Source organism: Nothobranchius furzeri, chromosome 9 (genome assembly GCF_043380555.1).
Source record: "Nothobranchius furzeri strain GRZ-AD chromosome 9, NfurGRZ-RIMD1, whole genome shotgun sequence".
Classification (NCBI taxonomy): Eukaryota; Metazoa; Chordata; class Actinopteri; order Cyprinodontiformes; family Nothobranchiidae; genus Nothobranchius; species Nothobranchius furzeri.
This window is the reverse complement of record NC_091749.1, coordinates 35,378,219-35,398,673: the sequence shown is the minus strand read 5'-3', so window position 1 is coordinate 35,398,673 and position 20,455 is coordinate 35,378,219. Positions and strand designations below refer to the sequence as shown.

Here is a 20,455-nt window from a genome sequence, read left to right as displayed (position 1 = left end):
AGTGTGGCGTAAACCCATCCAGCTGCGCATTATTCCAATAGCAGCTCGCTTAAGGGCTAAGACTAGACGAAATAGAACGTTGGTTACGTATTGTAACCCCAGGTTCTATGAGTCTAGTTGCAGCCCTTAAGCCACTTGGCCCCACTGGTTCTGTTAGGACTAAGAGCCATCGGAGGCGAACAGTGGAGTCGCTCCACTTATATAACCCACAAGGGGTGCCCACGTGGTGGGCGTACATTTAAGCTCTTCATGATTGGCTGATGCTGAGATCACCCTTCCAATAGCAGCTCGCTTAAGGGCTGCGACTAGACTCATAGAATCTGGGGTTACAATACGTAACCAACGTTGTAAACCGTAATCGCCTCAAGTCTCCCAAAGACCTGATAACCTGGCAAAAGAACAAATGTCCATTAATGTTGGGTTTTTCTCCATTTGTCGCCAAAACAACTGTGCAACTTCATGCAAGAGGTGATGTGTGACCAAAACAGGAAACACTGAGCTGTAATGACCTTATTTATTAGTGTTTATGGACAGCACAAGCAACCTAATGAAGTGATTTCTCTCACTCTCTTGTCTTTCTTTACATTTTTTAATCACAATTATCTATTTTTTTGCTCATTTTAAATATATTTTTAACCATTTTCTAAATTATTTTTTATATTTTTACATTTTTTTTGTTTTTTTGAAGCGCCTTGTGATTTTTATCTTGAGAGGCACTATAGAAATTATATTTTCTTCTTTCTTCTTCTTCCTAAAAAGTAGAAAAAATGCAGTCAGTTGTTAAATCTTTGCTCATTTTGCTTGGCTGGGTGAGACAGGACTCTGAAAAAAGATTGCAGTCAAGCTGAATTATTGCACACCTGTGATGCTTTCCCATGTGCTTGTGGGAGGTTAGCTTAGGAAACCATCTGTTAGGGAAAAGTGTTTACTAAAAAGATTCATGCACACAGCTTTAATATAGGACTTGAACCCAACTGCAGTACAAAGATAATTACATTTGCATATTCATTTGTTCCATAGAAGTGCTCTTCTGATAAATACACATACATTCTTTAGTTACTGCAGTTCATGTGTTAAAATGGGCTTATATTGGCTCTTTAGTTAGTATGTGTAGGCTATAAGTCAATTTAGGCAACATTTTAAAATAAATTAGTCTATAATTTGTTAATTTCTTGTGCCAGAATACTAGCCTGGCAAGCCATCCAGTATGTGTGAATATATAGTCTGGCCACAGCTAACGGTTTTCAGTCGTGGGACGGGATTTACGGTTGTCTTTCAAACTGTCTCCATGCTATTGAATAACAAACAATGTCACATACTTGCCGCTACAGGTGTCTGTTATTGAGGCAGTCCGCCATACTCCGCCAGTCTATCTGCTCTTGACTCAAAGAAGAGCCAAAGTCAAAATAGTCCAAAGTTGATGTCAAAGCCAATTCAAACGAGCTGTTGCCATCTTTGGATTTTCAGTAACATATCCTGCCTTGCTGCCTACCAATGGAGTGTTGTGATTGGCCCACCAAACCAATAGAGCACTGTGATTGGACCGCTACAGAGCCGTGGCCATCTTAGGCCCAATTCCAATACTCGCACTGCGCCCTACAGTCTTCTGTGAAGTGCATTTGTGGAGAAGGAAGTGTGCAGTAAGGCTTTAGGACAGTGATTGTTGTGTCATCGACCATGACACATGCCTCTCACATGCCTTTTTAAAAAAAAATCTTTATTAACAAATGTCAGACAAGCAATTGACAAAATTTACATTCATTTCTGTCCATGTTAAATCTTAATCTAAAACATTCAGAGCATGAATAAATATCATTAATCGTCTTAAAAGGAACTTCTTTGTTTGAATATACATATTTTCAGAAAAGACACTTGAGCCGTTGCTTCGCCGCCTTCTCAAAATTCTCACACAGCAATGGATTGTGGGTAATACCCTTCACCCTTTGCAAAGTGCAGATGAAGGGTGCAAAAGGGTGTGGTCAACCTCCACACTTGAGGATCATGACACCCAATGCACTCGCACCCCTGGACTGGAACACATAATTGAAGGGCGCAAGGGTGGAAGAAGTGCAAGTATTGAGATTGCACCATAGTTTCACTCGGTAGCACAAACATCCCGCCCACCTGTCTGATAGAGCACTGTGATTGGCTCACCAAAACAATATAGCTCTGTCATTGGACTGCCACAGGTGTCGGTCAACAGGACAGTCTGCCATACATCGTGGAAGAAGCAGAGAATAAGAAAAAATACATTGTTTTTCTAAATAGATGCACTGTGATTGGCTAGCCACAATACTGGCCGCAGCTGTGAAGGTTCCAATGGAGCCTTGCTAGACCAACATGCTAAGCAAAATGATTTTGCGTTGGCAAATGACGGTCTAGATCCTAGGCTACCAGAATACAAAAATAAGCATGAAAAGCATTTTTAACAAAGGAAAAACAAATTTCAACCTAAGGCTGATATGTCGGGTGTTTATCTACACTAAAGCTTTTGGGGAAAAAACATCTCTTTTAATATGGGAGAGGTGTTTTTATTCGAACACAGAATTTCTCATTTGTGGAATATGCAAACAAAGATATGTGTCACAAGGTTTTTATTTAGAGCTACCAATAATCCTAAGAATTTAATAAATAATATTAATCCTATCTACAAATGTCTCAGTAAAGCTGCATGAGTGTAGTTAAATCACATTATTTTACTAGCATGTATCCCACACTGTCTTATTTGCCTCCAAGTTGTACCGTAATTGTTATTTTCCACTTCATATGTTCACATTTGTCCTCTACGGACAAGGACGGGTTTGATGAAGGTCGTTTAGATCACTCTCAGCCTCTCAGAGGAGAGCTATAAGGCTCTGCCAAACACAAAAAGCTCCACTGGCCTTTGACTTCCCCGTTCTCGCCTTTCACTGATTCTCTGTGTACCCTCCAAGGCTGTTTGGTGACCATGTAGTGCTGATGCATGGCAACACGAAGCTCTCACCGTGTGATTCACTATTAATATTCACCATTTTCTGAATAAAGCTGCATCATTCCTTTCCTCGTGCCTTTAACACAAAAAAGGAGTTCTGATTTTTAAAAGTAAAACGATAGTGTGTGTTAATGCCTCTCCCTCTCTTCCCCTCCCCCTACATTGTGCTCTACTTCCTGATGACCTTTTATTATATTATTATATCTACATCCAGGGTTTGTTTGCACAAGCAGTTAGAAGCCACTGTGACATTTGCAACTGGCCAATGATTACAGAAAAAACTTGTTTCTCAGTACAGTTCAGTGTTATTTTTTATTTAAAAAGTCAACTGCATGCTCTGAGCTGTTTTGAGGCACTAAACATGCTTTTGCTTTTTACAACACGACATAACAATCCTTGATACGTTTTTAAACAACTGCAGTTACAACATTATTATTATTATGGGTGTTTGTTGACAAGAATCTGGCTCGACAGTTCAGATCACAATACAGGGGAGGCGATACGGTATGTTGTGATGCTAAAAACCAGGCTCAGGCCAAGAGAGTTATCCCAAAATGTTATGTAAGAATGAAAGCGGTAAAAACCACTGAGACCTAGTAGTTGGAGTTTGAATTGCGCGACAACACAAAAGGAATACAGTAAATATTTTCATGTAAATTCTCAATAATAATCGATATACTGCTTTTAAGTATCCATTCAGTATAATAGCATAAAATATTGCAATATTTCAGTGTATATCGCACTATTTCAATGTATTGATATTTTCTTGCATCCCTACTTTTATTCAAAGATTTTTCACTGAGAGACAATTTTTTTACTTATTTTCGAAAATGATTGGTCACTCTTGAGTTTTTCATGCAGGCCGAACATGAAAATGGTCTCCTACACCTATCTCCTGCATTAGCTTCTGACAGAAAATAGATGGTGAAACTGTAGGATTAGGAAAGCCTGACAGATCTACGTCACACTGTCACTTATTATTCGTGGACCCAGCCATCTTGACTCACGACGGGGAAGGCTGTTGTTGCAGACCTGCCAACCTGTACGCATTTTGCGTAGCCAGTACGCAATTTGGCATCTATTTACGCTGGTACGACTCACTCCTCTAAACTACGCAAAAAGCTGCGGATACGTGAATTGAGTTCTATGGCAAATATGCACGTGTGGTACTCATGTCTGACGACACGACTTAGCGGCGTGATGAAGAAGTTTAAGCCAAAGTTTAAGTCAATCATCGTAGAAAAGAAGAGAAAAACTATCCTGCCTAACCTATAGCGAAACACCCCTGCCCTCCTCCTCCCTGCTTCGTCCTGCCCGCTGCTCCTTTCCCCCTCCGGTCCGCCACTCGCTGCTGTTCTGGTAAGGTAAAGTGTGTGTGTGTGTGTGTGTGTGTGTGTGTGTGTGTGTGTGTGTGTGTGTGTGTGTGTGTGTGTGTGTGTGTACAATTTTCCATCCAGTGAATGGGGAGATTACAGTTTGAAAAGCAATGGAGTTGCAAAAGTCCATGGAAAAACGCCGCACTAGTGGTACTCAAAAAATGTTGACAAGGTTGCCAGGTCTGTTGTTGGTTTAGCATCCAGGAAACAGCAGAGAATGTATTGGCTGGTAAAATCTAGCCATTAGCATTAGCAACTCTACCACACAGCAGAATTCCTTCAGGCTTGTGTTATTTGTGGAGATAAAACATCCATGTAGCAAAACAAACTGGGTCAGTGTGTTGCGTTGCTGTGAGCCAATCAGAGTTGAGATGTCCAAATATCAGAAAATAAGACTCTAAATCCTGCCCTCTGAAGCTACTTTCTCCTCGGGCTAAATTCTCCGTGCTGAAACAGGCACACTCAAGCTTTTTTTCACAGAGTATGACAAACAAGGCATCCATTCCTATTAGAGACCACTGCAAATAACCCTCTTTAAAGAGCAAATCATCCCCAAATCAACTTTTTTTTTTTACTGAAAAGCTATAAAAATGAGTGTCTAATCATGCTGTAGACACATGCAGTCAATAATTTTGTACTTTAATGCATCTTAGTTAAAATTTTAATTTTCTGCCTAAAACTGTTAGTGTTGCGCCCTCTTCAGGTAAAAACTGCACGGCATTTGAATTTAAATCTACCATCGTTATTGGCTAAGATATGATATATGACGTCAACTGGTACAATATGATGTCACAATGCCGTTGTGAGCTTGTGTGTGTATTTGTCATTGGTTCCGCCCTCTCTGTCTGCCAGGCAACAGCATTTGTTGCATTTTTCCAACAGGGAGTGGGAGTGGGTTAAGATTAGGGAAGGGGTATACTTGCTCTTTAAAACATGAAGAACAACTCATTTACTTGTAATTTGTTTTAAGGTAGTGTTATAAGAAATTGTTATAAAACCCCCACCCCCCACCGCACGTGTTGTTTTTATAAAGGTTGACATCGACACTCTTTGAAAATCATCATAACAGCTTTATTTTCATTCTATAGTCACGTAGACCAGTGAGTAGTCCTCCTAGGGGATCCCATGTTGATAAATGAAATAAGGGTATATCTGTCGTAATTACCTTTTTTAAATAACCTAATGCATATTATATGATGCAGTGTCACGAGATCTGCTATTGCCGGGTTGACTCTCAGCTACTGTCACACATAACCAGGTCTCAGTATCAGTAAGATTGACAGAGTTGCAGCATTTGATGGAGATTATCATGTCGCTGACATCACTGCAACACTAAAAGGAAAGAGTTTACCACGGCAGTGCTTTGAAGACTAGACATGGCATTTAGCTGCACAGGTCGCCCGCTGTCGTTTGCAAACTACTGATTTCCATATATTTGTGTAGACAGAAAAGTGGATTGGTCTAGACAAGCAGGACCTTAGCATTGACCTTGTAAAACATAACTTATCTAACTAAAATGTCAAAAAGGGAAAACATTCCAAGGTTCTATGATAAACGGATGTTAAAGGAAGTACGTGTTAATAGTTGGATAAAACCGAGGACCACCATAAAATGAACCTGTGTGCTTTTTACGTTTTACTTTCGTGTGGCGTGGTGGGTTGCTGCTGACCCCCGCTCTGATCAGAAGCACCTCGCTGCTGGGTGTAATCTGACTAAGGCGCGTTTGTCACAGCGACAGGTTTGCCTTTGTTCCTGCGCTGTGACTGGGCCGCCACGCTGATATTTGCCTCTTGTCCGTCTGCGCTGACAAGAATTTGAAACCTCTCAGGGCCTCACAACGCTCCATTAATCTCCTTGTTTCCCTGCAGACCTTCTGCCTTAATAAGTAAGAGTTCATACACAAATTCAGTTTCAGACCATAGCTACAATTGTTTCAAGTATTATTCCAACTAAAGCCATGAAATAATTCAGTGAGGCCTTTTTATCGTGGATGTTGTGAAATGAAGATACCAGATGCTTTCTAATGTCAGCACACACTTCCTCCTCTGAAAGAGACACCATGTGTTTCACTCCCATGTGGTTTAAACTTTACTTAAAATAATTCATAAAGGCAACAATAATCGTGTGCATTCATGCATGTGAGGAACATGAATCCTGTTGTGTGTGAGGGCAAAAACACACTCTTACTTTACCCTCAGGGAGGAAATTTAATCCATATTCAGTTCATTTTTAGTCTCCTAAATGAAAGTGGGGCTCCTGCTGAATTCAACTTATTGGGTAAGTTCTTTTTCTACGAGGTCCCAAAGAGGGACCGCAAATAGTGTAACGCAAATCCACAGTGAGGCTTCCTTCCTCCTCCATGAACACTGTATCACAGCAGATGGTGCTTAAGAAGGGGATCAGAGTCCAATATGCCTTTAAAGGCAGCTAACAGTGTGTTAAGTCCTACAGGTTAGAATGTGCCTGCATACAGGGGATGCAGGAAATAGATTATGTTCATGCACGATGATAAACGGGTTGCAAAGAATTGAAGGTTGACTGAAAATCACCACTTACAAGATTATACAGGAGAGATCTCACCTGCCACCTGCTGCATAGGTGTTGCTGTGGAAGCAATGTGTTTACCTACCTACCTACCTACCTACCTACCTACTACTAGCAAGGTGTACCCAATAAAGTGGCCGGTGAGTGTATATTCTCAGTAACATAAAAAGAGGAATTATTAATCTGAGTGGAGAACCAAGCTCAGGTAGGAAACAAGGGTGCACCTCAAAGTGCAGCATTAAAAGTGCAAAACATTTTATTATCTTTAAATTAAGTAACGTCTTAAATTTTGTGAATTAGTTTTCTGACTTTGCCCAAAGCAAAAGTTATAGAACGTGGGTCATAAAGACCTGAATATTATTGAAAATCGGTGGTGTGAGTAAAAGAGAGCTGTCCATGCTCAGAAGCCATCAAACCTGAATGAATTAGAGATGTTTAGTAAAGAAAAATGGTCCAAAAAACCATCCATCCCTTTTCTGAACTCGCTTTGTCCATGTAGGGTCGCGGGGGGGGGGCTGGTGCCTATCTCCAGCAGTCAACGGGCAATCAGGCGGGTACACCTTGGACAGAGAGCCAGTCCATCGCAGGGCAACACACACACACCTAAGGACAATTTAGACAGACCAATTAACCTAACAGTCATGTTTTTGGACTGTGGGAGGAAGCCGGAGTACCCGGAGAGAACCCACGCATGCACAGGGAGAACATGCTAACTCCATGCAGAAAGATCCCAGGCCGGGAAGCGAACCCAGGACCTTCTTGCTGCAAGGCAACAGCTCTAACCACTGCACCACTGCGCAGCCTGGTCCAAAAAACCTTCAACCAGAATCCAGGCTCTCAATGGAAGATTTGGGAAGGCTTTGGAGACCGTTATTTCTGCAAAAATATTTCATTAATTTCTTCTTTTTGCCCAAATGTATGCACCTGCCCACTTTTGTTTCAACAATTATTGCACACTTTTCTGTAAATCCTATAAACATCGTTTTACTTCTCCACTGTGTTTGTCTCTTATATGAAATATTTAACTAAAACCTTCTATCATAACAACCAACAGTTGAACAATCACTTCAGATTTAATATTGTTCAATCATGATTGAAAGTTGCACCTAAATGACAAAACGTTAGCGAAAATGATAATTCTAACGTGTTTTGTGAGCTCAGCTGGAACTATAAAATTATGTGCTTTTTTTCTTGTTGAAGTTTGCTGTTTTCAGGGAAAATGTGGGAAACGTGAACAAAAGATCTTTACTGTCTCATTCGTTCCCACATGAGCTGTCTTAAATCCCACATTTTCTTTTTTCACATTTCTGTGCAACTAGTTTTCTTCTATTAGGCACAATTTTTAGGAAACCTCAGAAGACGTGTAAAAGTGACGTTCTTCTTATTTAGTTTTGGGTTGGGTTTTTTTTATGCCAGAGTAAGGCTGAAACTTCTGTGGGTTATTTATTTTTTTGTTTTTCATGTGGATGGCAAAGGAAGACCAAAAAAAGCTAAATTCCTCTCATAGTTTGGTTTCTTTGTGAAAGTCGAACGTCATCACTGGCTGCCAGCAGCGGCTCTCAGGAGACCAGCTATTGGCCTTCCTGTCTAATCGCTTTATAGCCTGGAACGTTTGGGATGTCAGCGTGCTCACAGACGGATAAATGTTTGAACACTCAGTCATCAACAAAAACTGATCAACTTAAAGGATCCAGATCATGCTATTTTAAACCTTTGAGAGCAAAGGTAGACTCAATATTTGGTCAAATATTACCGTTGGCACTTTTGAGTATGAGTTATTTTCGTCAGCCTGAATTGATACCCAAAAATGAAACGGTTCTTTTAAGCAGCATTTTAGTTGGTTTGCTCTGTTCGCCTCACATGGACTCACACTGGCTAAATAAACAAAGAAAGTAAAAAAAAGAAAAACGATTAGTCCTGATATTTAAACATTTTACTAATAAAGGGTTGAAAACATAATACTCACAAGTGTAGTTAAAAAAAAGAAGACAAAAGGTTACTGCCGCGACTCAAACCAGTGCATGACAGCATGTCAGTCAGTTCCTTCAACCAGACCAAGTCTGTTACAAGTCAGTAGTCGCCTAACCCACATACCCTGTGTTGGCCATTACGTGCATCTTTGTTGACAGGATGCACGGTTTTTACGGCAGTGTTTTGTTCCCAATGCAGTAATAATTTGTCAGAATATCCTCTCTGGTACTGGTGGAGGTTTAAAGCATGACGACATGAAGGTCACATTTTCAGCTGCTGCATCAACTGCTTTATTCCCGCAACTAGGAGAAAGTGGGCGTTAGTGACCTACGTCTAAGGGAGGCGGGTCACAGATGTGAGACTAGCTCTTCAGGGGGAAGGGTAGGATCTGATGACCCACTGAAATCCTAAATCCTAACTTATACTTCTTGCTGCACATCTTTTCACTCCTCCAGTCACAGGTGAATAAAACGTTCATATTTGTAGAGTTTTTCCGCGAGGGATTCTTCAAGCTGCTCCGTGTCTGCCACTAGATATCCTCGGCTCTCTTTGTTTTTGAGAGTGCAATGGCGGCGCTGTTGACAACAGCGTCATCCTGACCAATCGCAAGCATGCGTTCTTCATCTAGTCAGACGGATATAAGAGAGCTTGACTGCGTTCGTACTTGCGAGGGCTCTCCAGCAGGCCCGCAAGGACGGATAATGGCGTTGCGTGTCTCTGTCCTGACGCAGATGAAGAAGTATAAATTAGGCTTTATTAGCTTCCATCAGGGGCTGCACAGTGGCGCAGTGGTTAGAGCTGTTGCCTTGTAGCAAGAAGGTCCTGGGTTCACTTCCCAGCCTGAGATCTTTCTGCATGGAGTTTGCATGTTCTCCCTGTGCATGCGTGGGTTCTCTCCGGGTACTCAGGCTTCCTCCCACAGTCCAAAAACATGACTGTTAGGTTGATTGGTCTGTCTAAATTGTCCTTTGTGTGTGTGTGTTGCCCTGCGATGGACTGGCACTCTGTCCAGGGTGTACCCCACCTGATTGCCCATTGACCGCTTGAGATAGGCACCACCCCCACCCCCCACGACCCTACATGGACATGCGGGTCCAGAGGATGGATGGATAGTTTCCATCAAGGCTTCTGCAGGCTTTTCAAAGTAAAACTCAAAATTTGCTTTTGAGACAATAAAATACATGAATGCAGCCAAAAACGGGTTTGGGGGTATTGTTAATGAGGAAATAACCATATAATTAGGTAACGCACTCCTAACAGTGGATTTTCCATGATATGGCCTCTTTTGAAGAATCTTATTTTTTGTTAGAAATGCACTGCTGTCATTCCTCAGATTTTTTTTATTTAATCACAGTTTAGAAGAGGAATAATTTGATGAACATTGTTTTAGATAATGAGCTCTACTGCTGTATAATGAATGCAAATTGCGCTCAGTGACCTACTTTTATATTATTGTTTCTGTTTTAGGCAAACACCATTCTACATGTCCCGCTTTTCATACCTAACTGTCTCCTTGTTTTTCTTCTCGCTCCAGATTTTTTCGCTCATCGGTTTCATCTGCATAGAAACAATCATGTCGTGTTCTCTCTGTGAAGGCGTCTACTTCTTTGAGTTTGTCAGCTGCAGTGCCTTCGTGGTGACGGGAGTCTTGCTGCTGCTCTTCAGTCTGAACCTTCATATCAAGGTTCCTCAAGTCAACTGGAGCCTCACGGTACGTACAGGGAGGGATATCCGCTGCTGAGAGCTGGGTATTATTATGTAACACTGGTCCCTTTATAGGTATATACCCCTCATGGACATGGATGAGCAGGAACACCCAGGGTTTCCTCTTTCAGTATTCGATGCAGCACAAAAACAGTTTAGTTTACTTAAAATTTGTGCTTCTGATTTTAACATGACAGTTCTGCAGCAGCAGAAACGATAAGTATACAGTCAAGTCCATAAATAATGGGACACTGACACAATGCTAACATTTTTGGTTCTATACAAAACCACAATGGATATCAAATGAAACAAACAAGATGTGCTTTAACTGCAGACTGTCAGCTTTTATTTGAGGGTATTTACATCTAAATCAGGTGAACGGTGTAAGAATTACAACAGTTTGGTGTAGGAATTACAATAGTTTGCTTATGTGCCTCCCACTTGTTAAGGGACCAAAAGTAATGGGACAATTGGCTTCTCAGCAGTTCCATGGCCAGGTGTGTGTTATTCCCTCATTATCCCAATTACAATGAGCAGATCAAAGGTCCAGAGTTCATTTCAAGTGTGCTATTTGCATTTGGAATCTGTTGCTGTCAACTGTCAAGATGAGATCCAAAGAGCTGTCACTATCAGTGAAGCAAGCCATCATTAGGCTGAAAAAACAAAAGAAACCTATCAGAGAGATAGCATAAACATTAGGCGTGGCCAAAACAACAGTTTGGAACATTCTCAAAAAGAAGGAACACACCGGTGAGCTCAGCAACACCAAAAGACCCGGAAGACCACGGAAAACAACTGTGGTGGATGACCGAAAGAATCCTTTCCCTGGTGAAGAAAACACCCTTCACAACAGTTGGCCAGATCATCAAGAACGCTCTCCAGGAGGTAGGTGTATCAGTGTCAAAGTCAACAATCAAGAGAAGACTCCACCAGTGTGAATACAGAGGGTTCATCACAAGATGTAAACCACTGGTGAGCCCCAAAAACAGGAAGGCCAGATTAGAGTTTGCCAAACAACATCTAAAAAAGCCTTCACAGTTCTGGAACAACATCCTATGGATGGATGAGACCAAGATCAGCTTGTACCAGAGTGATGGGAAGAGAAGAGTATGGAGACGGAGAGGAACTGCTCATGATCCTAAGCATACCACCTCATCAGTGAAGCATGGTGCTGGAAGTGTCATGGCGTGGGCATGTATGGCTGCCAGTGGAACTGGTTCTCTTGTATTTATTGATGATGTGACTGCTGACAAAAGCAGCACGATGCATTCTGAAGTGTTTCTGGCAATATTATCTGCTCATATTCAGCCAAATGCCTCAGAACTCATTGGATGGCGCTTCACAGTGCAGATGGACAATGACCCAAAGCATACTGCAAAAGCAACCAGAGAGTTTTTGAAGGGATAGAAGTGGACTGTTTTGCAATGGCCAAGTCAGTCACCTGACCTGAATCCGACTGAGCATGCATTTCACTTGCTGAAGACAAAACTGAAGGGAAAATGCCCCAGGAACAAGCAGGAACTGAAGACTGTTGCTGTAGAGGCCTGGCAGAGCATCACCAGGGATGAAACCCAACGTCTGGTGATGTCTACGTGTTCCAGACTTCAGGCTGTAATTGACTGCAAAGGATTTGCAACCAAGTATTGAAATATATAAGTTTGATTTATGGTTCTTATTCTGTCCCATTACTTTTGGTCCTTTAACAAGTGGGAGGCACATAAGCAAACTGTTGTAATTCCTACACCGTTCACCTGATTTGGATGTAAATACCCTCAAATAAAAGCTGACAGTCTGCAGTTAAAGCACATCTTGTTCGTTTCATGTGATATCCATTGTGGTGGTGTATAGTGCCAAAAATGTTAGCATTGTGTCGATGTCCCAATATTTATGGACCTGACTGTAGCTTCTTTAACGCAGAATCCAGCTGCTCTCATCAAAACCTGCAACGAGGCTACTCCTCTGGCTTTTATTAGTCATAACAACCCGACAGTTTACATAAAGTACCTAGATCTCCTCCTTAAGTTTGATTCTTACAGTTTAAAGGTGTGGAACATTTGATCAATACATTTGCAGTGGTCTCTAGTAGGAATGAATTTCTTATAAAGCGTAATTTATACTCATCTGTCTGCGTGGGTGCAGGGACAGGCAATGCCATTATGCATCGGGCGTTAGCACAAGGGCTCTCCAACGGCCTTGCAGAGGCTGACTGAGACATGCCCTAATTTTCAACTATCTGTTGAAAGTGACGGAGGCCGCAAATCTTGTGATTGGTCAGGACCTTGCTTCATTTAAAGTCGCCAACAACACCGCCATTGCACCGTCAAAAAATAAGATATATAAGTGATGGGCACGGAACTGGTTGAGCACTAGGACCAAGCAGAAAGCAACTGCTTGTGTTGAAGCGTGCTTCCCATTAGAACTGTCCATAAGCTCATCTATTAGCTCTGCTGATACTTGCTAATGTGTGATTGGCCGTTCCTGCCACCTTTGCTCTTGACAGCTCTGCATTCCTGACATTGCATAAAAGAGCCTCTAGTCTAGGCTGTAGTTTTATACATATTTTTTGTATACTTAATGTAAAGACCCCCTTTTGGAACTAGAAAATTCCCACATCAGAAGCGAAAGTAGGTTCAGACAACAGGTTTTGGAGACTTGTTTACTGATATTTGAACATCTCGGCTAACAGCAACACAACTCTACCACTGACTCCGCTTGCACTGCAACTTTTATGTTTTGTATTTTTACAAATAACTGTATGGTGAAGTTGCTAATGCTAATTATTAGCTTCTACTAGCACAGACTATCTGCTAGCCAAGTGAACCAGACCTGGCCAATCACAACTCTCTAGGAGGGTTTCAAACACATTGAAAGCTGTGATTGGTCCATTATGATGGGCCAATCATAGCGGTCTATCAGCTTTGTGAACCAATCACAGTGCTTTATCCACTTTGTGGGCCAATCAGGGCCCTCTATTCGTCTGGTGGGTGGGATGATGCAACAAAGTGGGCTGCATGGTGGCGCAGTGGTTAGCACTGTTGCCTCGCAGCACATAGGTCGCAGGTTCGAAACTCGGCTGCGGCCTTTCTGCATGGAGTTGCGTGTTCTCCCCATGCATGCGTGGGTTTCCTTCGGGTACTCCGGTTTCCCCCACAGATCACAACATGCCCTATAGGTTATAAATTGTAAGTCGCTTTGGATAAAAGCGTCTGCTAAATAAATAAACATAAACAAAATGGCGACAGCTCGTTTGAAAAGGCTTTTACATCAATTTTGGACTATTTGGACTTGGGCTTTATTAGAATCTGAAGCAGCTAGATGTATTTAAGTTTTTTTTTTTTAGAAAAAGGATGTATTTTTGCCGCCTTCACAGCGGACCGCCTCGTTTACCGACATCAGTTGTATGTCACGTTGTTCATTGTCCAGTAGCATGCAGAGATCATTTGAAAGCCAACGGTAGAACCCGCCCCATGACCAAGAGCCGTCAATGGAGCGATGCCTGACTAAATAATATATTGTTAAGTCTGGCTTGCCTGACTTAACAATATATTTATCTGTTGTTTCCATCCTTGACAGTGTGACATAGATCTGTCGGCTTTTCAAATCCTAGACTTTCACCATCTACTTTCTATCAGAAGCTAATGCAGGACATGGGTGTAGGAGACTATTTTCATGTTCAGCCTGCATGAAGAACTCAAAGTGACTAATAATCAGGAATAATCATTAAAAAATAGGTTTTCACTGTTCCACACCTTTTAAACTATGATTACAAAGCTATCAGGGGATATACTGCCTGCTCATAACCACTCCATACAATCCCACTGGAGGAAAAAAACATCAACTATCACTGTAAGTCTTGAACCATTTAGCAAAACCTCTGCAACCAAGTTTTTATCTTTAGAAAAGGAATGACAAATGGCCTCAGGGGGAAGTTGGTGGCCTCGTGAAATTTCGAGCAAAACAATTGTGAGTGTAGAATGGTTTTTCAGTGCTCCACACCTTTAAATTTAGCTAACAACAAATGTATTTTATTTTATTCTGCTGAAGCCCTGAGGAACATGACTTCTGTCTAAATTACATCTTCTTAGTAGATGAAACCATGTTTCCAGTGTCCGATGTTCCATAACTTTCTTGTCCTTTTGCTTTAGTTTTCTTCAGCTCATGTTATTTTATAATTCGTCTGACTTATTATTCACGTTTTAGCAGAACAATTTTATCTTTAATTAAACAGAGAAAACATAAATTTACATGTTCATTGGTTGCCGGTCTCTTTGAGCCCACCACCTGCCCCTGATGAAAGCGTGACTGACGTAAACCCACAGAGCGTAGGTCAGTAGGGATCAGTGTTGCTGCACCTATTTGATACCGATCGATGAAAAGTGCATTGATTATGGCTCGGATCCAACACCTTGTGATCAGATCGGAATGTTTTAAGTTTGCATTTCTGCACCAATGGGAAGTACGGTTCTTTCTGATTCTGTTGTTTAGGGGCTAAAATGCATGTATGTAAGCATATATGTTGTTAACCTTTATTTTCAACTTTTTTTAAAACTTTAGAGCTGTAAAGATTCCTGAATGTTGCAGAAGCCGAGCTATATGAGCTGATGGGAAAGCGTACAGTTTTTAAAGACTTGCTTTGTCAGCTGTAAGCAAATGAGCCGGTTGGTGTTCTCCAGCAGATACTGGCAGGCTTCCTGCGTTTGCCTACACACCAACGTGTGTGTGTGTGTGTGTGGGGGGGGGGGGGGGGGGGCAAGCTGTCTCCCAACAATTTTTCCAGAGGCCACACAGCTTACTGTGCGTATCGTAGCAAAGCGGAGGATGTCCAAACCCAACCGCAGATATCAGATTCCTCCATGGTTTTCTCTGTGCAGAGTTCCACCTCAAACACGAGGAGAACTTAGGCTCTGGCTTCTGCTCTTGGCAGCACGACACCAAATACAACTTTTTACAGTCTTAGAGAGGCCAGAGTCAATTGAAGTGTGCTGACTTAGGAATATTAAGCAGAGTCCTTTGACCATCTGGTATTAAATAAGACTTTTCATTCATTGTCTCTCCATCTGTGGTCTTGGGGAGTTAATTGATTTTGATGATCAGGTTTGTTCACTTTCTTGAAAATTTCATTTGTTATTCAGATCTTAACTTTTTTGCAAAAACAAATATCAGACAGGTTCTGGTGTAGCTTGCCTTTGATGCAGATAAAGACTTTACTTTCTGTGTTCCGCGACTTCTGCTCTCCTCCTGTAGCAGCCATTAAGCCCATGATGCTTGGCGTTGGCTCAGCCTCATGCTGTGGGTGTCTACATAGTTCAAAGCTGCTCTGCTCACATGGGCCCCTGGGAATTTCACTATTAGTGCACATTTCAGAGTATTAAACAACCTTTCTGCCTACTCTACTGAAACCTACAGAAGTTCTCTATGGATTCATTTGTATGACGATCTTAAAAGAACAGATTTATTTAATTTTACTTGTATCAACATTTTGCTCCAATTCACCATTTATGGTGACGTTGATCAGAGTCCCACTGATTACAGTTACTTGGTAATTAAAAGTGAGGGGAGTTACAGCAAGGATACTTCAATTATTTAAAAGTGTGTTTTTGTGTGGCTTTAACTAGAACCATCTGATTTATTGTAGGCAGCTTCCTGAGGGACCTCAGTTTAGAGAAAAAGATTCTACATTGATTGATGATGATTTTAAAGTAATACAGAGCACCTTGCTGCTCCTACACCCTACTGGTTGAAAGTGGAATTACAACTGCCATAAACAACCCAGCTGTAGCCAGAGATAACAAAAAGCTAACATGAGCCAACTATTACTCAAATAAAACCCACACTGATGGACAACAAATATTATTACTTACAAGTCCAGTAGCAACAAAGCCAGGTCACCATCTGTCTGTGATTTTGTAGCTTCCTTTAGCTCCCTCAGACTAGCGTAGGCCGTGTCGATGTTCTGTCTGGTTTTAGCTATTAGCTTCGCCTCCAAAGATATTACTCTCTGACTTTTACTGCCAGGCTCCGCCATGATACCAACAGAAAAAGCAGCCTTCTTTTCTTTCTTCCTTTTGTGCTTTTTATTGACAATCGATGAACTGAAAAAGCTAACTGCTAGCATACCAGCTGTAAAGCAGGTAAAGAGCTTGATGTTTAAATAACTACATAGTGTTACTATAATTGTAGAATAAAAATTCTAAAGTTTTTTTAATCGTCACTGATAAACCATGTAAACATTCACTTAAGCTATATTGTGCACATTGACCAAAAATAGATTATTCTGATTGAAAATGTCAAATGTTTCATTTTAACACCACACATTTATATTTAGTGTGTGAACTGAAACTACCAATCTCTTTTAACCCAGAAATATTTTATTATAATGTTTAAATGACCATTGTTTACACATTTAGATGTTTATTTAGCAAATCTTTCTCATGACCCAATGTTTAATCCATTAAATACACACACAGGTGAGAGTTAAATTTCTGATTAACACCATGTTATTTTATCATTAGTCCAGATGTTTTATTTACTTTGAACAGATGTGGAACCCAGTAAGGTCGTCCTTGGTTTTGGACAGCTGATGTCGACCACCTAAGCAGCCAACAGACATAAAACAAGCTCAGGTTTCCTCCAGCTTTGATTTGAAAGCCGTTATTTTATTCCTAAATGAGACTCTCTGGTCTCGTGTGGCTTCCTTCTGTCAGGAGAATAGATTTCATAATCAGAGCTCTGCTGCTGCTGCCTTTGGGGTTTCCATAGTTACACTTTGGTGAATATTTCCAACGCGAGCACGGTGACATGGAGCTAACAAGTACTACAGAAAACACACACACACACTCCCTGGCCAGCTGTAATATAAAATGTTTTATAAGGCTGATTTCACAAAGAAAGACTGAATGTTTACATGAGTGTAATGTCAAGGTTTACTGACCAGTTCCATAAAGAACAAGTTATTGTAAAAGCCTCTTTTCTTTCTAAATGCTCGACAGATTTATACAGTTTTTATGAAACCACGTCTAACCCGTTATTGTTACATAACAGTCTCAGCTTTTTAAATTCTACCTTAAATTTTGAAGCCAAAAACAAACTCCAAAGATCCTCAAACATTCTCTTAATAACTGATGTGACTTTCAACAGAGGAGGAGAGGCATTTATTAATCCTGTACTTTGGTTGGTGTGTGTTTGTGTTATTTAATAGGTCAAATGACTGGGTGTGTGTGTGTGTGTGTGTGTGTGTGTGTGTGTGTGTGTGTGTGTGTGTGTGTGTGTGTGTGTGTGTGTGTGTGTGTGTGTGTGTGTGTGTGTGTCAGAAATGATCAGATTCGGTGCTAAATCTTTGCTCCATATGTGATTAGATCATGAGCACATAGGAGGCCATACTTCCTGTTGGACCAGCTGAACCAGAACGATGGATGGATGGTGTTTATGTGCATTCTGACCTACCTTAGTGTGTTAGCCATGTATAATGAAGCCGGTCAAAGGTCACCGTTATTACTTTGCTACTCAACAGCTATGCAAGTTTGCACATGGCAGCATGGTGATTACTGATTAAACAGCAGATCGTTGGAACATTATCAGACTTGTGTGTTTCAGCTGCATGCTCTAGTGTGCAACTGTGTGTCGGGTCACTGTTAGTGACGTCGCCATTGTGTGTGTGGGGGTCATATGAGAGGCCGTGTCTGTAATGGCTACAATCATGCATCTGATCACGAGTCTCAGTCATGCCAACCCGGTCACTGTTAACCCTTTCTAAACGGAACCGTGGAAAGAGAGAGAGAGAGAGAGAGAGAAACAGGGACGAAAACAAAGAATAGCTTTCATTTGTGCTGTCTCATGACTGAAGATGTGGGGGAGGGAGCATGTTTGTCATAGGGGTGTGTGGGTGTGTGTGTGTGTGTGTGTGTGTCTAATATGAGATGCTTGGTGACTTTGGAGTGTGTGCTGTTCTTGTTTCTTTGTCCTGTATTTATATCCTGGAATGAAGCACCAGGATGCAGTTTGGCTGCATAAAAGGGTGAAATCCTGCAGCTTTAAAGAGGGTCAGAAGGTCCCAAAACATGTTTTTGCAATTGTTTATCCCCTAAAAATCAGTCAAATGCCATTTTAAATAGTACCTTCTGTGGTTTATGGTGTATTTTTTAACTAATGTTGCAACAGATATGATTTTAACTAACTTTTGGACTACTCTTTATGAAAAATCAGGTAAAAGATCATTGGAGACAATCGCAGTAGACTGGGTTTAACTGGTTTAATGGTTACAAATGGGGATGAGTGAGTATACCACTATCTGTATCTGTGCTCGGAGTGGGCGGTACCTAAACATGAAGTAGGTGTGGCTTACATCGGTACATTATTTTCAGAAGTTGCTTTATAACTATTTACAGAGCAGCCTCGGAATTGAGATTCAATGTTTTTGATCACAATAGTAAAGGAACTGGTACAGAACACCTTTTTCAATATACTCTGACCATGAATATTGTTGTAATTCGGCGTTTTATAAATAAACTTGAATTGAATTGAATATTTAAGTGCATGAATGAACACAACTGAACTCATGCAGTAGGAAATATGAACTACTAGAACAAGACACAGCTTTTTTATTTTACTTTATGATCAAACTGATTTTTTTCTAATGTTCTTGGCATTGTTTTCCCACACAAAGTTAAACAAAATAAATGTTGGCAAAAGGAGATCTGAGGCACTCAGGAGGTACAAAAATAAAAAGCCTTTATTAGTACATGGCTTAAATTGTTAAAAACATCAATGCCAACGCGTTTCAGCCCACAGGGCCTTCATCAGGGCTCAAAATGGTTGTATACTCACTCACCCCCATGTTAAAAAGGCCAATCAATGACACCTGCCAAAGCTGGGCAGGTAGACTGCATTCTGATTGGATGGCCAGTACAACACAAAAACTTTTTACATCTAAACAATCCTATTGTAAGGATGAATACTTACAAATATGAAATTTAACTTCTAGAATTTGAGAAAAAATTATAAATATGGTACACAAATTGTAAGAAAACATGAGATTATAAATAAGGAGCTAAATCTAATTCTCCATTAAGACCTGGGAAATTAGTAGCTTTTAGTGTGTAAATCCAAAAAGATTCTCTTTGCAAGAGTTTTTTAAGCCTATCTCCCCCTCTAATTGAATTTTTTATATGTTCAATCCCTGTGATTTTAAGAGAGTTACAGCTTCCATGATTTGTGTCTTTATAATGCACTGCCATAGGATATAGAGGATTACCAGATCTGATTGCTTGTTTGTGCTCTGCAAGTCTTGCTTTTAACTTGCGTTTAGTTCTTCCAATATAGAAGCAACCACACGGGCATTCTAGTCTGTAGACCACGAACGAAGTATTACAGTTGATGAATGTATTAATGTAAAAAGTACGTCCTGTGAAAACATCAGCAAAACAGTTAGTGTTAGTCATGTTGTCACAGTGAACACAATTTCCACATTTATAGTTGCCTTTTTGAGTTGATAACCAGGTTTTTTGTTGCTGTGGAGGAAGGTGACTTTGAACAAGTTGATCATTTAATGTTGGGGCTCGTCTGAAGCTGATAGTAGGAGTATCTGGGAGAGCTTCCCTAAGAACACTGTCACTTTTCAGTATGTCCCAGTTTTTTGTAATTATTTTTTTGATCTTGTGGGCTTGATCACTGAATTGGGTCACAAAATAAACACCATCTGATCTTTGTTGGTTCTTCTCTTTAGGTACCAATAGCTGTTCTCTTGGCAGGCTTTTAGTCTTATTATACGCTTTGAGTATCGTTCTTTGCTGGTATCCTCTTGTTGTAAAGCTCTGGCCCATAACTGTAGCATTTCTTTCAAATTCTTCTTCTGTGTCACAAATACGTCTAAGTCTTTGAAACTGACCAGTGG

At 40.8% G+C, this 20,455-nt stretch overlaps 1 protein-coding gene across 1 annotated transcript in view; it reads left to right on the top strand.

The window, feature by feature from the left end:
• Nucleotides 1-20,455, top strand: part of cmtm4 (CKLF-like MARVEL transmembrane domain containing 4) — a 34,930-nt gene that overhangs the window by 6,672 nt on the left and 7,803 nt on the right. The window contains exon 2 of the mRNA XM_015952729.3: nucleotides 10,397-10,573. Within this exon, the coding sequence (XP_015808215.1) occupies nucleotides 10,397-10,573 (177 nt within the window). The remainder of the gene's footprint in view (nucleotides 1-10,396; nucleotides 10,574-20,455) is intronic.